The sequence below is a fragment of the Punica granatum genome, chromosome 1, assembly GCF_007655135.1.
Source record: "Punica granatum isolate Tunisia-2019 chromosome 1, ASM765513v2, whole genome shotgun sequence".
NCBI classification, from domain to species: Eukaryota; Viridiplantae; Streptophyta; class Magnoliopsida; order Myrtales; family Lythraceae; genus Punica; species Punica granatum.
In genome coordinates, this window is record NC_045127.1 from 6,639,848 (window position 1) to 6,660,190 (window position 20,343).

Consider the following 20,343-nt stretch of genomic DNA (forward strand, 5'->3'; position numbering starts at 1 on the left):
GTAAAGAAAGAAATAAAGAAAATGCAAATAAGAGGGGAAAGGTGAGCAAAGAAAGATCAGACACGTCCAGTCGTCGGTCGGACTTGCTCAGAAGAATCCATGTGACCTCCAATATCATCTCTCCCTTTTCCTCCCTCTGTATGTATGAATATATTCTTCATCATATTCATACATCTATAGACTATGTGAGCATCTTACTTTCCCAATAAAACTTCTCCTCAGTTACTTTCCCTCATTTTTTTTTGGGAAAAAAATTAAACCTATGCATATACACGTACAAACGAATGGGGCAGGTAAAACTTGTGCATGCATGGCCATTTCTGTATGACTCCATATTGCCTATTGGCATACTGACGTCCATTATATATTCAGTATTATTATTTAGTTCAATATAACACATTCACGTACCGATATGGATCCAACATCTAAAACGAGTGCATACCATGAGCCCCCTGTTTTGGTAGATGAGTACTGAGCCCCTTGTTTAATTCCGTATCATATCGATATTGTGACTTTTGCAATCTAAAATCTCGAAAAGTTAATTATGGTTTTATGAAAAAAAAGACCGATTCAATTAGATCGAGATCTTCAAGACTTTTCTTTTTTCATTTGGAAGGGCATGTATTTTGGCGCGATATAATAGATATAGAAAAGTACTATATATAATTGTTTTTGGTAGGTTACTGTGTAAATATTCTAACATGTTAATTAATTCGATATTTAATTTGATTAAGTAACCCCAACTTCAATATAAGACATTCTGCCTAGGGTTTCCTCTCATTCTTTCTTGGGTTCTTCTCTCACGGAATATTATTTACTCCTCCCATGTAAATTATTTTTAGGGCGTAGTTTTTGTTCCAATTCATTCTGGTCATCGGTATTGCCATATTATGATTCTTTGACCCATTAATTTAATTAATCCAATACAAAATTGAAAGAAAACCCAAACCAACTGGCAACAACAATAATTATTTAAGGTTAACCAAAAATTATATTATAATTAATATCGAAGTTCAAGGAAAAAATAGCAAGTTGGGGTTATAAGTATCCAGTTAACATCTTCCGTGGGATTCTCTTTGACGAAGAAGGCATAAAATCTCAATCAGGATATTCGTTAATATTATTCAAACAGCTTAGTTCAGCTGAAAAATAAAAAAAAAGAAAAATAAGTTACAGCTAAAACTAAAGGGTTGTAATCAGACTCGCTGTAGCGAGTATCACATTAGGATTGCACATATATCTGGTCCTTTGGCACTTCTCCTCATCCACCGTTGAAATTGATATCGACAGTACATATATATATATATATAAAAGTTTAGATTTCAATGATTAATTTCATATAGCAAAACCAATTTGCTTTATATTTTGTGTATATGTAATTACTTAGTAGCTATTATATAGCAAAAATATATTAACCAAAGAATATATATATATATATATATAGATATATAAAATTCAAATGGTAAACCTGAAATGTATAGAGATTCGAAGTGGAGGCAGACTAAGAATTAAACATGATCGAGCTAATTAAATGATTAATTAGATTATGGTTAATCCATATTAGTTATGCATGTGCATATCTATAACGTTATCCTAGATCTTCTTGATATAAGCTAGCTAATTGTAATTTCATTTTCATGGCATAGATTTCAAGAGAAATTAAAATTAATTAACGAGGGGGCTAGAGTAATTAAAAACAAAAAGTTAGCTTAGGTTTGCAATTAAATAAAACTTGGGTGTTTACTAAGATAGGAACACTAAGCTAGTCCTGTATGCCCTAATACCCTCCTCATCACGTCTAATCCCTTGATTTTTGTCTCTTAATTAGAGGTCACGTCGCAGTTAAACACAACTCATCATCTTATAAGATACCAAAAGATCAGTTCACACACGTTATGTTCCCCATAATAATGAATATATATATGCATGTACTCGTTATGAGGAATTCTCTATGATATTTAATTGATTAATTAATGAATTAATTTACTTAATCAATCCTATGATAATCACGTCACAGAATTTTCAGCTGCATGCATGTGCATAGACCGCAAAGTACGGGTGCCAGAAACCCCAGCCCCTAATACTGCAAAACATGTGGCCAAATGAATACATGCAACTTGCCAAATATATATACACTTGTAAGGGCCATTTTGTACCATGTGAAGATAATTAATTAGATCCAAATCATAATTTGTTGACTTGTTGAAGATTGGGAACATCAAATTCTGGGATGAGGGTCCTGCAGTGTGCCAAAGAACAATAATAATATATATATTATATGTATCATATATATATATATATATATATACATGAAAATTTTGTTTGTTACGTACCTTGCACTTTGAGATTTTCTGGTTGGGTTCCAGTTCCAATGGCTTACTGTTCAGCATCACAAAATGTCCATGTTTCTCTCTTATTTTCCAATCGAGCCCCTTCATATGTAAAGAATTTACTTTTGAAAGGGAGAAGGGCTCGTCATGTACAATAATCGCGTCGAGTAATGTTACTGTTGCTTGGAAGGATATAGGTACAATTGCGTTTAAGGATATCTTCCACGTAAAAGGTTATATTAAACACTGTGACTGAGATAAATCGAAATCCTATAGAAATAAAATGTGGGTTCTAGTTTTACAAACTGATATATGTTTTATTTTACAATTAATTGACGTTATGTACTTGAATTTTTCTCGACTCATACGGGTCGTCTGACAACATCATCGCATGTAATGAGCTTTTATAATTGTATATTAATTTTAATTTCTTTTTCAAGTAAAATTACCAAATGACTTTCCTCAGGGGGCCGGCCTATCTGAATCCAAAATTCCCCAAGTCCCAACCGACTTTCTCCTTTCGGAGACAGAAATTAAATCAAGATTTAAGAATCTCCACCTGGCTGGCCAATTCTCAGATTCAGACCATCCAAAAAGGAGCGCATAATGTTTAACAGACAATACAGAAAAAGACAAAGCACTACGTATTGGTTTCTGTTTTGTTCATTTTCACATAGAAAGACCATTCAATGTAAATTCAATGTATTATATCTTGTATTTATCGTAAGTAGCTTTGGCACTTAGACTATACTAATGTTCGTATTATCACGACAGCTTCTTTCAAATGAAAGTAATGTCATGATTAAATGAGGATATAGTGCAGTGGCGCACGTTCTCGCCTAACAATTAAGAGGTTTTAAAGTTGATACTTAATGAGATTATCTGTACGTCTTTATTTTTTTTAATGTGAATCCTAATATTCGGAAGTCCAATTGGGTTCCGATTAATCCAGTCGAGTCGGGTCGGTTGGTACATGTGCCTCTTTATTTATATGTTAGGATTTCTAAACCCACGATCCTTCATTTGTAACCGAAAGTAATATCCTTGATCAATACGATGTTATCGCCATTATAAAGTACATAAGATCCTTTTTCTTTTTTCAGCTATAAGAGATGTCGATAGGTTTTGTAAATTGTAATAGAATTCCTATTTCTAATAGCTATTCAAGGGGCACACAGGTAATTTTACAATAAAAATTAAATTTGAAACCTCTTGATTGTCAGACGAAAGTATTCGTTATTCAAAGGGCACGACTAATTTTACAATGAGAATTGAATTTTAAACATTTGAGTTATCAGGTGAGAGAGTTTGTCATTGTGTTATATTTTCTTTCTCAACATAAAATTCACTTGCCATCAACGGTAAGAAACCGGATATGGTAACTATTTTCGGAAGGATATAGCAATTCTCTCACCCATTTCTACGACATATACCAAACCTTTAACCACGAAAAATTCAGTCGGATATTTGCCTAATTACTTGTTGAAAAGGGGCCAAAAAATTGAAAAAAGTTGGTGTTCATCAATTATTGATGAAAGTATAATTTAGAAGACAGAAGAGATATATATATTATATCAGTCAAGTTGTTAGGACACCTGAATTGACTTGCTGGTTCGTCCGATTCGACTGGAACAACCAACCACTTGGAGTCTTGGAGACATTTTTAGCGGATCATTTTCACAGGAAAAAATGAAAATAAATAAATAAATAAATTTTAAGGTTTTAAGAGCCGTCCATTAGAAAGAAAACTGTGGCGACGGGGGCGCAGCGAGGAGAAACCGCGGCCATGCAAAAACCAGGAGAAAGTATTCAAGCACCGGGTGCAGTGCTCCCTTGAAAGAGTCTCCTGAACCGACACCACTCTCATCCGTGGGGTGCATAAACACCCGGTGCATTCAGGAATTTTAGCAGAAACCAGGAAAGGAGTGTGTTTTTCTGCCCCGACGAATAATGTTTGTACGTACTGCTCTCGTCCTCATACGCTGCCATGTCTCCTTCCTCTTTTCTTTTTAACGAGAGACATGCAACTGTACATATATATTATATAAATAAAAGAGTTGATGTTGGATTTCCACTGGCCTACACTATTTTGGGATAAATTTCCAGTTCAAATGGTCCTGCTAGTACTAATAAGATAGTGATCCAATCATCTTATATTTTCAGGGTATTCTTAACACTTTTGACACTTGACAGCATATGTTTTGCAGTAGCCATGGAGTGCGATATGGTCCTTAAGCACCAGTTCTCGATGAATGACCAGGAGCGGGCTTTTCTTTTCCGTGCTCTAAACTAGCCATGCGGGGATTTTACTCTTCCAGACTTGGGGCTTACAGACCACAAGTTCCATACTAGCGCAAAACATGAGGCGCACTCTGGTCGAGGAGACTCACTCTAGGAATTGGCAGGTCTCAATAATAGGCCTAGCGTGACATGAGTTCACAGAATACGTGAAACATGCTCTAACATGTCATAAAATTAATTATATTGTCAGCCCTTCAAAGGGTTATGGTATGTCCAACTCTAAAGCTCGAGTTTTTGGATGGATATAGCCCCAACTATTTGTAGGTTCAGTACAAATGACACAGTTAATGGTCTGATAAACCGGCCTAATTAATAAGTGGAATTGCATGACAATTATGTTTTAAGAAGACAGTCCGAGAGATATACCTTCAGATCTTCGATGATTATTCCTTCAAGTAAATGATTGGAAATTACTGGCAATGGACATTCAAGAACTTGTAATACGGCGACATATTAATTTGTTTTCGTTGAAATTATATAGTATATTCACTGACACTTCTGTTTTATTTAGTGCGGGTCAAATTTTCCTTCATTTCCTTCTTTTTATAAGAACAAGTAAAAAAAATCTATGTATTCTAATTATTAAAGAATAATTACCATAAAAAACTTCATGGCATTTTTTTCAAAGACATCTTAAGCTATAATAATATTTAATACAATTTTTTACATAATATCATTAAAATTATAACTTTTCAATTATATTAACATTTTCAGCCTTATTTAATAGTAATTTTATTAAAGTTATAATTGACAACATGAAAATTAAGCACTTATTTATTTATTAAATTTTAATTGTAGTAATACTTTTATCATCTCAATTATTATCTTAATTAAATTGAATTTACTTGTTCCTTTTTCTTTAAGAGTTCTACATAACTACAATAATGGAAAAACTAACCATACCACATATGTTTATGAAATAATATATTTTTTTCATATTTTTTATATTTATTTATGTTATTGTTTATTGATATTATAATTTCTATAGAATTTAGTATATGCTCTAAATGCTTTAGAAAGATAAATATAGAATAATTTTAATTTTTATAAAGCAAAGTGGTACTAACTTGGAATTTACAAATACGATTAAATAAATGAATATTAAGAACGATCACGCTATATGTAAAATTATAAATATCGTCTAATGTTAAAATTAATTTTTATCGTTGGGTCTTGTTTAGTAGTTAAAATTGAAAGATATTTTATTTGTCACAAAGGATTAATATTCTAACACTCGAGTAGCACCTACTTTATTGCTATTTCTCCACAAATTTTATGAAAACATAAATTGCATGTAGTATCATTTTGAGGAAAAAATGCGAGTGAGAGTAAAAAATGACACTTTGGTCGGCTTTTGTAGAGTATGACATCTATTAATTAATTATATAGATAGGTGAGGCATATTAATTTTGATTTTCTTTGGAGGACAAAAGTAAAAATTAAAAGAATAGAGAAAAACGACAAATAGTCAAAGTTAATGGGTCAATTTTAAAATAAGAAAAGGGAAGGTTAGAAATAAGAGGGGAGAGGAAAAGGGACACTTGTCCTGCTCGCCTTCCCATAAAGACATCTCAGGCCACTCCCCTTTCCATATTTGTGGCCAAATCAATTAGAAAATAAAAAAATATGCAAATTTGTAGGTTGACATGTGTCCATATGAGCAATAGTTTTAGTTTACAGTAAGATAAGATATTGATCGATTCGTATGGATAAGTTCCTAACACTTTTCTTTTTTACCATTAAATTTGTTAGGGAAAGAAAATATCAATGCGGTAAGAAACTGCTGCGCCTAATGCATCTATCTGGTTCAACCATGCATTAGAAAAGCCTTTTAGTATTTGGCTTAGAGTGCAAATACTGCAAATCCTCGTATTTCAACTGCTAAAGGTTGTACGTTCAACTTGGACCATGGTGATTCGAATATCTGTCATTATAAGGATATGGAGTTTAATGTGCTTCACCGTGCGTCTTCACATCATTTCGTCTATGATCATCGGCTCATTTGTTAAAGTGGCTTGGGACCTCGGCAATTGAGTTTATCTATAACAAGCTGATGAATAGGAATTCAGTTCAAAGAAAAAATTGGGGGCATCCGGGGAACATAGAATAAGATCTAACAGTTAACAAGCTCGCAAGTTCAATATCGGGCCAGTCCATATCATTAGGCCTAATGAAATTAGTCCATGGGCCGGCATACTTGATGGAAACCTATAATAATAGTTAAGGGACAAGTCTTAAGGAAACTACCATAAATAGAGCCTAACCTACATTGGAAAAGGGCACCTAACAACTTTTCCCTTACCAACAAATCTCTTCTCTGAGCTCGTTGTCTCATTCTCTCAGCTTTCTCCCCATCAATCGCTGCTGAAAAACACATCACGCCTCCGTTATTACTGTCACAACTTCCACCGGCGTTACCTCTACATAGAACATCAACTCCATCACTTATGGGGGACAACTTCGGGTATATAATATAAATCTTTCTAAGAAGAAAAAAGAAAAGACTGGGTTGGGGGTAGGGGTGGGAGAAAAATGTATTTTTTAACCAATAAACTCGCTCGAAACTTGTAGGAGCTAACATATACATAATGATTCTTAATAATAATAACAATGTCTAATGAAATAATAGGCCCAAGGGCAAGCCCACTTGATAAAAGCCCAATAGTTGGGAAACAGGTCTAATGAAGCTATTATTGATGGAGCCTTTCCTATATTGGAAAGGGGTATTAACAACTTTCCATGGCTAGCAATTTTCTACTTAGAGCTTATTCTCTTAGCTCAGTCCCGATTCTCTCTCTTCTGATCGATCCCCACCGGAAAGCAAAGCACCTCAAGCCTCCGACGTTACCACCACAACCTCTACTGCATTACCTCCACGCAGAACTCCCGCTCCATTAAGAACTAATCATTCACAAGTAAAATACACATATCATGTCTCCTTCGTAATAAAGGAAACTTTATCATATTATGCTTTATACGGACTTCTCCGTTACCACTTACAAAAGCACTCATCTTGATGGCTAACATGAAATGTAGTTGCACCGTGGGGATAAATTTAGTGAGACTTTGATCGCGTGAATGAATTCAGAAGATTATTGTGGACAAAACAATTGATGTGGCTACTTTTGGAAAAAACGGTCAGGTGAAAAGCTCCGATGAAGCTGTCCCACAGTTGTCAACTAGCCGTTTCCGTTACCTTTTGTCGACTAGCCGTTGGAATGGATATATGGCATCAGAACAGAGGGCACTCCATGGAATATACTACAGCTCCTCGTCCGCCTGAAATGACAGTATTGCCCTTTAATTGTTTTTTTTTTTGGTTGAAAAATCGTCCTATTTTGTAAAAAGACGAACTTTGGTACTGACCAAGTCAAGCCCAGGCTGCCCCTTTTTTTTTTAATTAAATAAATCAAGTTCCAATACAGAAGACGGTTCTTTTTATTAATTATTGCATACGACAAAAACAATTGCTAATCTTTTTTTTTAATAAACAGTTCAGTTCAGTCCATTTCATTAATAACAGATCTACATAAGAAGACATCGAATACATAGATAGCCCCACCAACATGGAACACAGAAAATACATAATAACATACATGCCTAACAATCCGTTGGATCATACACCAATAGACCCACTGATAGAAGCTCATACTCGTGGTGGAAGGCACGAGGGAGAGAACACTACGGTGGGGGATAAAGGAGAGGAGAGCGGCGCTGGCATGCCCGGCAAGGCCGGACGCGCCACCCAAAGGCTGACTGGCTCTGGTTTGCCCTCTGAACTTTCTGGAGAGGATTAAGATAGAGAAAGGAAAGAGGAGGATTAATTACTAATCTTATATTCCACGAAGTGTAACAAGTGTTTATGAATTGTGATAACCGAAAAAAGAAATTTTTTTATAACTGTGATTACCCAAAAATATGTTAATAAAACTGTGATTTTATTATTATTTTTACAGAATATATTAAATGACTTTCTATTTATGAAAAAAATGATTTTATTTTTTTATCTGTATATATTAATTACACGATCAAAGTTTATTAATTGCTTCAACCAGAAAAATAAAGACAAGTTTATTAAATGTGAATTAATTTTTTCTTTTGCTGAATGTGAATTAATGTTAATACATACACATGTATGATGTAATTTAGAATTGCTCGCTTCTGGGTGGACGCCGGATGGTATGACATTCTTCCATCTTCATCGGTAACAAATATTCTTTATGTCAGGAGTCAAATTTGCCCACTCCCTTCCCAGTCAAGCAAGAAATGGCAAAAAGAATTACTTGATAAACACCGATATAATAGTTAAATAGATCGTTAACGATAGATGCTGACAATATTTAATATTCGTTACGTAATCCTTTCATACTTATTGGTCCCGTTGCATTTACATCAAAAAGTATGTAGAGTCTTCGCTTTAAATTATTTACTTTAAAAACGTGGCCCAATTTTTAACAATTTATATATAACTAAAATTTCGTTCGATACATAATAAATGATATTAGGTGAGTGTATAATAAATACTTAAAAATAAATTTTAAAATTGAAAAACAAAAATAATAATTAATTTTTTTTATAAATGCAATTAATATATGTAAATCTCCTACTCACTATATAATAATTAAAAGATAATTGACACAATATGGAAAAGAATAAAACAAGAACAATAATTACAAATATTTAATAAATGCAAATAAATGTACCTAAATCTCTTACTAAATACAATTAAGAGAAAATTTTTGTTGTAATTTCCTAATTATACGTAAGTGATAAATGTATATAAACAATTAACTTAACTTGACATTATATAATTAACTAAAATTTACTTGGGTGTATAATAAATGAGATTAGATGAGTGCATAATAAACGAGATTGGGTGCATAATAAATGTTTAAAAGAAAATTTTAAAAATAAAAAAAGAAAATTAAAAAATAAACATAATAATTAAAGCATTTTATGCAATTAATATATCTAAATCTCTGGCTCACTATATAATAATTAAAGGAACATGGAAAATAATAAAAAAGAATAGTAATTACAAATATTTAATAAATGCAATTAAATGTACCTAAATATCTTACTAAATACAATTAAGAGAAAACTTTTGTTGTAATTTCTTAATTATATGTAAGTGATAAATGCATATAAACAAATAACTTAGCTTGGCATTATAAAAATTGAGCCTAACTCATAGAAATTGATATAAAAATTTTGATATTCTTATGAAAATTAACGAAACATATATATAATTTATTATCAAAACTAAACATATATATGTACGGACATATTGCAAAGTAAAATTTAACGTGTTAAAAATAAGAATTATGAGACACAAAAATGATTACCTTTTAATAAATTCTAAAATAATAAGAAATATATAAAAAGTATATATAAAAATAGAGTTAATATAATTTATAAATAATATATATAAAGTCTCATTATATAGAACAATAACAATCCTTACCCATAAAAAAAAGATATATATATATATATAAATAGAAAAAATGATATTTTATAGAATAATAAAAATCTTTATTCATAAGGAAGATTCTATAAATTTGAAAATAATATAAACGAATAAATATATATAAAATAATATAATTATAATAACACAAATTAAAATTGTGAAAAAAATTAAATAAATTCACAACACATAATAAGAACGTTGATTATAAAATTATAATTGAACTATTCAAAAGTATTCATGTAATTATATTGAAAATTATTTTTGAAAATTGATTGTTGAGAAATTTTATTTTCAAGAATAATAATAATAATAATAATAATAATAATAATAAGTAAGTTAATATCTTAAACTGTGATAATTATTATTCGGTATAAAATATAAATATATAAACACAGACCTGTGCAACACACGTGATAGAATACTAGTAAAAAATATTTTGATGTGCGAAATAGGAATTTATGGTGCAATCCAAAATTTCCATATCGTACGTTAATGTACAACTAAAAATCATCAAAATTATGGCAAAAATTTGTTAAAAAATATTAATTGACAATTTAAGAGAATTTCCCTCAAATCGACCGTTTAAAAGTCATTCGTCTCCTCCTTCTCCCTCTGCCTGGGTCTCTCAATGGGGCGACGGAAGCTAAGAACTCTCTTGCGAATATTCAGGGACAGAATTTCCCTAATCAGAGCCTCCCTCTCCCTCAACCGCGCGGCCTCCACCGTCCACGTCGCCGTCCTCCGCGCCACCTCAGTCTCCACCTCCTCCTCCGCCCCCTCCGACCGTCGCCTCTCCGCCGTCCTCCGCTACGGCCACGGCTCTCGTATAACGGCCCGCTTCTGCGTGGCCACCCTCATGGACCGCCTCCACTCCACCACCGACGCCACCGTCGCCCTCAGATCCCTCATCACCATCCACGCCCTCATCTCCCGCTCCTCCTCTTTCATCCTCCGCGACGAGCTCTCCTTCTTCCCGTCCTCTGGCGGCAGGAACCACCTCAACCTCTCGTCCTTCCGCGACGACTCCGACGCCGAGACCTGGGAGCTCTCCTCCTGGGTCCGCTGGTACGCCGAATTCCTCGATCAAACGCTCATCGCCTCCCGAACCCTCGGATACTTCCTAATCTCTCCGCAGCAGGGCTCCGATGGAGCCGGAGAAGAGAAAGTCGAGAAGGTCGCAGCGTTGCTGAATCCGGACTTGCTCCGGGAAATCGACGTCCTCGTCAGCTTCATCGAGCTGGTTTCCAATTCGCCGGAATCTGTCGATCTACAGAGGAACAATCTTATCTACGAGGTGGTGAGATTGGTCTGCGACGATTACGGCATCGTAAGAGGTGAGACGTTCCTCCGCCTCGTCGAACTCGGAGACCGGCTGGACGGCCTGACGCACTCCGAGGTGACCGAGTTATTGGGCGAGTTGGACCGAATCGAGCGTTGCAAGGAGAAGCTGTTCCGGCTGTTTGGGAACAAAAAGAACGGCGACGGGCTCTGGGATACCGTAACCCAGATGAAGATGAAGGGCTTGGCATTGAAGGAGAGGATGGAAGGTTGGAAGCTGGTAAGGAAGGAGAATAGAAACTCGGGCGAGCAGACTCAGTTCCGGAAACCATTCGTCGGGCTTTTGGATTCAGTCCCACTAGCCGTTTCAACGGTCGGCTGAACCGGAATTGCAAGTAAGCATAGCATTCAAGGAATGATCGAGTCGAGATTTGTTCTTTCTTGTCAACACGGACCGGCCGATTTACGCATTAGTCTCAACTAATAAGCAGTGAGATCGTGAATTCATCGGAAAAATTCTTTCGTCGTCTGCAATAATCTCATTTTTTGGTTGAAGTATATGTTTGGTTGGATTCACTGATTATTCGTAAGAGTTGTATAGATATCGTTCATTATAGGAGTCAATTTTTGGACAAAATCAATGAGATTAGATGAGAAATTTCTGTACGTACTGCTTTGTTCTTTGGACAATTACTTAATTGCATTTTCTTTCCCCTTGGTCTAAAACTCAATCCGATTACGGATGTGAAGTTGAAACTTGATGAAGGTGACACGGAAGAGATACAAGTGGCGAAGCTAAACCGAAGCTTATGCAAGATAATACGAAATTTTGTATACTAAACGATAAACATGCTTGGACGGTGCCCCACACGACGAGAGCGATCATTGGTGGCCGGTGTCCGTTTCTTTGGCATCAATTGAAAATCAATGTCATGATACAATCCGATCATTGTCATCGTGATTGAGCTTTCTCAGCCTGTGAATTTATTTTCATTGAAACTCATTACTCTTTGTTTTTCATTCCAAGATTATAGTTTCAACCCTAGTAAGTACTGAAAACGCACGAAACGAAGAAAGTCGGGGAAGGTATGTACGTACCTCCTCCTCCCAATCGCATTTTATTGTTATTATAGCCAGGATTATTGTTTGCTCGGCAGTCCCACCAAGAATCATCCCACCCCGTAGGCCATAAAAATATCAAACAAACAATGGGAAATTGTTATTGGGAATAATAACAGAAACATGACAAAGCACATCGATACATTGTGGATCCGGAAAAAGTACCTTGACTCCCAAGTGGAAGGCCCGGCCCAGGAGTAACCCAAGAGGGAGCCCAATTCCGTATAAGCATCCCTATATACTCCACGCACGCTTGTGATCCCGGTCCAACAGCCACTCCTGTGACATACATATGCGAACAAGCATCGTCTGAAGTTGATGATCATCGAGGCGAAGAAATCAAAGTCTTGATATGAACTCGCGAGCTCGCCAACCTTAGGCAATGACCAGCACACAGAAGAAGAGCCCGATGAGGGTCGACTGTACCACCGACACGACCGTTGCGAACTTCGCTGCCTTCCCGTTCCCTGCTCCGAGCTCATTTGCCACACTTACACTGTGGGCCAAATGTTTCCCTTAGACCGGGCCGATCAGGAATTTGGGCCCATGTTAAATTCGGAACTTCGTTTTCTGAAGGAGATGGGGAAGTACGTACCCCGTCGCGGCAAAGAAGGCAAGAGGAATCATCATTTCCCAGATGCTAATGTTCATGCAACCACATGCCAATTGATTCGCAACAAAATAGCAAAATGATTCCATCAATTTTAAATTTGATGCCATTTTTGGTACCAAAATCGAGAGAGAGAATGCTCACCAAATCGACAATGCATTGAGTGTAAGCGTAACATTGTGAAAATATCCCGTCATCAGAATTAGTATCTTGTAATACCAGCTCTCCAAACTATTTCGTTCTTGAAAAAAAGTACCGGAATAAATTATTAGATATTATAATTTTCATGGCTAAAATTGTACGAGGCCCGAGTTTCGGCATATTTAGGCAGAATTTCTTCATTACCAGAGCATGACTCCGGAAGCAATCGACAACTTGACAAACTCCCGGAGCTCAGAGAAGGCCTCCATGGAACAACCTGTCCATGTTAGCGGGCACCCGCCGCATGTGGCATATCCAAGCATTCCAAACACAATCTATATCCAGTAGATGTTCAGGCATACTACCAGCCCGACGACCCCGAAGCCGAGCATGTCGATGCTAAGCCAGCAGGCTGCCGTGCTGACGACCAAGCTCACAAGGGAGACCCAGGCAATGACGGGGGGACTTGAGCTGGCTCTGTAAGAACCGGTTGACCGGAAACATGAAGGCCAAGCTGAAGTGGACAGGGATCAGCCACAGAGCAAGCTCCCCAGTCAGCTCTGCCACATCTTCGGGCTGGCCCAGGAGGCGGAGCAGTGGAGCGGCAAAGACGTAGACCGGCAAGAGGAGGAAGCAGCAGAGGAGGAGCACGACGAATGACCGTTGCATGTAAATGCCCAGCATGTGGTACCGTTTTGCCCCGAAGGCCTGTCCACATAGTGTCTCCAGTGCACTCGCCATCCCTAGCTAGCTAATACAATGCATACATTTACACAGCGCCAATTAATAGAGACACTGCCCCACAATGTTGTTGGTGATAGACAAATTTCATATAGTGCGATAAATTAAAGAGTATATAGAGTAAGTGGTGATAGACAAATTTCATGTAGTGCGATAACGACTACGTAGAGAAAATGAAATTACTATTATCCCTTTATTTTTCCTTCTCCAGTCCCCTTTACATGCCCAATGGAGCCCAAAAGATACCAGGAAGTCATAGTTGAAGCCGGTGATGGTAATGGACATGGCCGCGAGCTCAACCTCGCCAACGTGGCCAGCGAAGGCCTGAATGATGACGATCATGGTGAAGTTGGACACTTTACTGAATATGGAGGGCCCAAGTATGTACCATAGCTTCTTCGTCTCCCTCCACACCCTCCTCCCCAACGGCTGCTCCCAATCCCTGTCGACCCCTGTGACTGTAGCAGTTTGCTGGCCGGTGTTCGGAGGAGGCTTCTGATTGGAGGAGGAAGGGACGCTGCTGATCAATCTCTGTATATCCTTCTGTTTGCTGATCCTTCCCATTTTCTACGCGCAAATTGACATATAGATAGATCTAAATCAAGATGGAGTATGTAATCTACTCTGAGTCACATATTAATACGATGGCACGACAGAGCACGTATTACTATGTACTAAACTATGTTATTTTACCGACTATTTTATAACCTAGAGATACACATTAAGGCAATGAGTCAGGTGAGATCGTATACACATATAATTTAATTTCTTCGAGGATACTCAATATATATACCATATGCGTGTTCAATGAAAATGAATTTAATAAGAAATTGAACTGTATTTGACGGATGCTTTATAAGATATTGAACTGTTTTATCAACATTTACCTGTATTAGACGGATGCACTAATTGTTGCACATTATACATTTGGATTTCTAGGACAAGTGAATAATATAATATCCACTTGAAAACCCCCAATAAATATATACAAACTATTGATCACTAAATACTATGAAACCACACACACACACACATATATATAGCTTAATTGATTAGCTAGAAGTTCATAACTTGGGCCATTCGATTTTTAGTATAAAAAAGATAGTGTATGCATCATTTCAAAACGAGCACGCAACGCATATTAGTTAATTAAATTTTTCTGGTGGATAAAATTGTAGAAGATATTGCCTTCGCTGTTTCGATAGATTGAACATTAAATATTATTCTCTTTCCTAATAAGTGCTCTTTTTAGGATTCGAACTTGTGTCTTCCTCCTTTCGGGAGTTGGAGTATGCTTACCACTCAACCAATACTTTCTGGTGGATTAAAAAATTGTGTGAAATATTACTCTCGTAATTCCGGAAGATCGAACATTAGAAATTACACCGAGCACAGATTATTTACTCCGTCAATTTCCGGTTAAATATTTACTCCCTCAATTTAAGGAAAACACTGTGACAACGTGATCTACGAGTGATGAGTCTCCACATCGAGCAATGAACTGAGGATTTGATTGCCCAAAATAAAAGTTAAGGAAAAAAAAAATATCGTGAGGATTTGTTACTACATAATATAGCTATATATATAGGTTAGGATTTGACTTATAAATTCTAGCAAATTGTGTAATTTTTCGACCACCAAGATAGAAGAATTTTATGAAGGAAAACCCTTGTATGGTCTTTGGGAAATACTTCTGTTCATGTACTCGACCATTCATGAAGCGAGCCAAAATCTGCACTGCAATAGTGAAGCATAATTTTCTCTTCGGTGACGGCGAAAGCAAGCTCATGGAAAGATATCTAAAGACATGGACCTCCTGAAGACAGCGATTACTGGTGGCTGTGTGTGTTTATTTGGCATCGGTGCGTGAATGTTAGCTAGTATGTGGTTGGTTCATCGGTCGTCTCATTTGGGACTAGGACTGGACGACCACTTTGCTACCCGTGATTGAGCTTTCTCGGCCTGCAAATTTATTGTTTTCAGAGAATTGGTGATAGTAATTACCGGAAGCTTGAGATGGAAAACCCATGGAATGAACGTACCTCCTTCTCCCAATCGCATCTTATGGTTATAATTGCTAGAATTACTGTCTGCACGGCTGTCCCGCCAAAAATCATCCCACCCCATATGCCCTGCAGCGAAATATCAACAATGGAAAATAAACACGGGAGAAAAAGATACCAAAAAAAAAAAAAACTTAAATGGTCTTTCCTCATTATACTAAGAGGAGGAGAAAAAAACAGTTAAATTATTCCCGTTAAACAATATTATGGCACGTAACAATAAGCTCATTCGCATGTTTACTAAAATTCTATCATTAATATTTTTTTAACCCCATGTGGCGAGATAAAATTATCGAGAATTTTTCCTAAAATACATAAACAACGGATCCACACAAAACATACCATGACCCCCAAATGGAAGACCCAACCCATGAGGAACCCAAGGGGGAGCCCGATTCCATAGTAGCATCCCATATTTATATACGCTACATAAGCTTGCCATCCCGATCCAACGGCCACACCTGTGATACATGAACAACTATCGTATAAAAATGACAACCATCACCCATAAATTGAAGTTTCGGTAGACCCGCCCTTAGGAGGAATTGAAATTTTACCTGATAGGATCGGTTGGACGCTATTGAGCAAAATAGTCGCACCCAGCAAGTATGACAACTCACTGACTTTTTCAATGACGTCGATGCTCGACGTGAATATATATGCGATTTTGTTGTGTAAAACAATAATCAGCACACAGAAGAAGAGCCCGATGAGGGCCGACTGCGCCACCGACACAATTGCCGCGAACTTTGCTGCCTTACCATTCCCTGCGCCGAGCTCATTTGCCACCCTCACTCTGTCAAATCAAACCGCACTAGATTAATCACAAGATCGATAATTATTCCTTTTGTTTCATTCACTTTTTTTTGCTAAATAAAATGTTAAGTCAAGATATTAGCCCGCTGTGAATACCCCAACTAAGGGAGCCTAACCGCCACGGAATGTTGCTTTCACCATAGTTCGCTGAGATTTTAGCCAAACTTGGTCACCGTAATCCCACCAACACACTAATGAATTAAGTCCAAGGCCTACTGGATCAAGCATTAAGAGTTGGCTACCGCCATCCCATAAAACACCAACATAGTGGCGAACTCTACGTCCTCAGTGAGGTTCGAACTCGTGATGTTCAAGTGGAGCGCTTGGAACTTAATCACTAGACCATCGTGCTGGTGGTATTCCTTTTGTTTCATTCACTACAATATGTTGGGACATAGGTATTGTCAAATTCAGTTTGGGCAATCTATTACAATGTGGCCCTAGCTAGCTTAAGCATAGTCTGACTAGATAAAATTTCCAACTAGGAAGGAGATTGTGCACTCAGTAAGGGGAGAGCAGAAGGAGAAATATATAAAGGAACACGGAAAGTGTTATTGACATAATCGAACCCAAAATTACCCAGTTCCAGATTAGATTTTTTTTTAGAGATGAAAAAGTTTAATTATTTTATAGACTGGGAAATTGTATGGAGGAGATTCCCTTTTGACAAGCTAAAAAGGGGAAGTGGGAAAATATAGATATTGCAAAGTAGATAGGGAATTAGTACCCGGTAGCAGCAAAGAAGGCAAGAGGAATCATCATTTCCCAGGCATTAATGTTCATGCTGCATATATGTGCCATTTACTTATAATTAATTCACAAGAAAGGGCAAAAGAATGCTATAAACATTAGCTTGATTTTAAAAAAAAATATCAAAATCAAAATCAAAATCAAAATGAAGAGAAAGAGGAGATCACTAACCAAATCGACAAGCCATCCAATGCAACAGTAACATTATGAAGGTATCCTGTCATGAGAATCAATATCCTATAGTACCAGTTTTCCAGATTGTTCTATTCCAATAACATAAAATCAAAATGAAAAATTAGAATTTAATAAGCGCCCACTAATTAAATAGATAAAAAAAAATTAGGAACCACATGCATAAATTATTTTAATAATACCTTTTGAAAATAAGGGTTTTTTTTTTTCATATGGGGCCGAAGCACAAAAATATGTGTTCCGGCTTATACAATATTAGAATTACCATAGCATGACCCCTGAAGCAACTGACAACTTGACAAACTCCCAGAGCCCAGAAAAGGCCTCCACGGACCATCCCGTCCAACTTAGCGGGCAGCCGCCGCATGTCACATATCCAAGCATGCCAAACACAATCAACCACCAATAGATGTCTAAGCACAGCACCAGCCCAACGACCCCGAAGCCGAGCACATAGGTGCAGAGCCAGCTAGCAGTAACATTCACGGCCAGGCTCGCCAGGGAAAGCCAGGCAGTGATGGGGGTCTTGAGCTGACACTGCAAGAACCGATTGAGCAGGAAAACGAAGGCAAAGCTGAAGTGGAGAGGGATCAGCCATAGCGCGAGCTCCCCGGTCAGCTCTGCCACTGCATCTGGCTGGCCTAGGAGGCGGAGCAGCGGAGCTGCGAAGATGTAGACTGGCAAGAGGAGGAAGCAGCAGAGGAGGAGCACAATGAATGAACGTTGCAGGTAAATGCCCAGCTCGTGGTACCGTTTGGCCCCGAATGCCTGTCCACACAACGTCTCCAATGCACTTGCCATCCCTAGCTAATATACAAGTGCATACATTTATATATACTGCAATAGCTAGCTATATATATAACAAAAGTTGCAAAAGCATCTCCTTTATATTGTCGACTATAAAAAAATCCGAAAATGCTGCGAAATTTACATTAATTGCATTCAGTATAAGTTCAAGCAAATAAGAAACCATATTTCCGCTAATGATCAATCTATAAAATATCGATAGAAAATATATAGCCACTCAAAACAAGTATATGCTCGAGCATCATTGACCAGCTCCTTATTAATTTGGATTCATTTCAATATGAACAATAACAATATAACCGAGTCGATTTGCTATAATAAGTACAATAGTAACTTAGTAGCTAGGATTACCAGGAGGCCGAAGCTGAAGCCGGTGATGACAGTGATGGCAATGGACATGGCAGCGAGCTCAACCTCTCCAAGGTGGCCAGCGAAGGCTTGAGTTACAAGGTTCATGGTGTAGCTGGCCACTCGGCTGAATATGGAGGGGCCGAGTATGTACCATAGCTTCTTCGTCTCCCTCCACGCTCTCCTCCCCAGCGGTGGCTCCCCATCATGCCCGGACTCCTCCCCCTCATTGTTGGCATCATTGCTTCCCTCTCCATTAATCTGCTTGGGTATGGCAGCACTTCGCTCGTCGTCTCGGAGGAGGGGACGTTGGTCAATCTCTCCGTACCCAGTCTCCTGGACGATCCTTCCCATTTTCTACTCACAGATCATCAACATATAGATCTAGATCAAGGCTCTGGAGTGCATTGTCTCTTCGCTTTGTCCTTAGAAGGATAACGTGGCTTGCGGGTGATTTTAATTATCATAATCATATTAATATAATGGCACGTTTGGCGTGTGGATGATTTTAATTATCATAATCATATTAATATAATGGCACGTTTGGCGTGTGGATGATTTTAATTATCATAATCATATTAATATAATGGCACGACGGTGCACGTACGTTATATATATATATATATATATATATATGTTTGTATTGAGTTTAATAAATTAAAGAGATAAATATTTAAAAATTTTGATTAAAGGAGAGTACATAAATGGTGCGAGAGGAGGTAGAAATTTGTAGAATACTTCTCTATTAGTCAATGGATGCTGCCATTCGAGGCATTTAAGATTGTTCTTAGTCTTTTTATTTTTATTTTTTTGTTACAAGGGAAGTCTAACGGCCTAGACATCAAATATGAAACCTCTTGGTTATCATGTGAAGGCGTGCACCACTATGCTACATCTTCTTTTAATAATTGTTTTAGTCTTCAATTAGTGTGTATCGACATCTTCTCTTATGTAATCTCTGAGGCATAAACTTGCAGTCGACCCTTGTTTTCGTCTCTAATATGACTCGCTTTTATCAAAATTAATGCGTACTTTGTACAAGAGTCGTGTACAGACATTGCTGACATGCAATGTTGCTTCAATGCAATGTCCTCTCGCGCCAAAAAAGGGCAAATGTTATTCACATTGAGACAGCTTATAGTTCAATAGACTAATTCAATTCAAATCTGAATTAGCCAGGTATAATTGGCTTTCCGGATAATTGGTGGCGCATGCCGAAAAGAAAGGGGCAAATATCATCAACGTTCTCTCTCCGTTGGGCCTTCTTCTGTTCCTTCCATTCTCCATTTGAATCTCGATGACCATTTTGCAGGTTCACTTCTATTACAACTGTCAACCACCGCCACTGGAGTACATAACTTCATCTTGTCAGCGTTTCGT

General features: G+C 37.3%; 1 protein-coding gene and 2 pseudogenes across 1 annotated transcript; 1 reads left to right on the plus strand and 2 right to left on the minus strand.

Moving 5' to 3' along the window:
* The first annotated feature begins 10,673 nt into the window (after positions 1-10,673).
* LOC116192964 (putative clathrin assembly protein At4g40080) lies at positions 10,674-12,089 on the plus strand. Its single transcript, XM_031521679.1, has one exon. The coding sequence runs from the start codon at positions 10,727-10,729 to the stop codon at positions 11,756-11,758; it is 1,032 nt and encodes a 343-aa protein (XP_031377539.1). The 5' UTR covers positions 10,674-10,726; the 3' UTR covers positions 11,759-12,089.
* A 281-nt stretch (positions 12,090-12,370) lies between these two features.
* LOC116192963 lies at positions 12,371-15,932 on the minus strand (annotated as a pseudogene).
* LOC116192965 lies at positions 14,566-19,373 on the minus strand (annotated as a pseudogene).
* Positions 19,374-20,343: the final 970 nt, after the last annotated feature.

Bases quoted from the DNA above. Each gene is read 5' to 3' on its own strand.
- LOC116192964 (XM_031521679.1), top strand. From the start codon at position 10,727: ATGGGGCGACGGAAGCTAAGAACTCTCTTGCGAATATTCAGGGACAGA.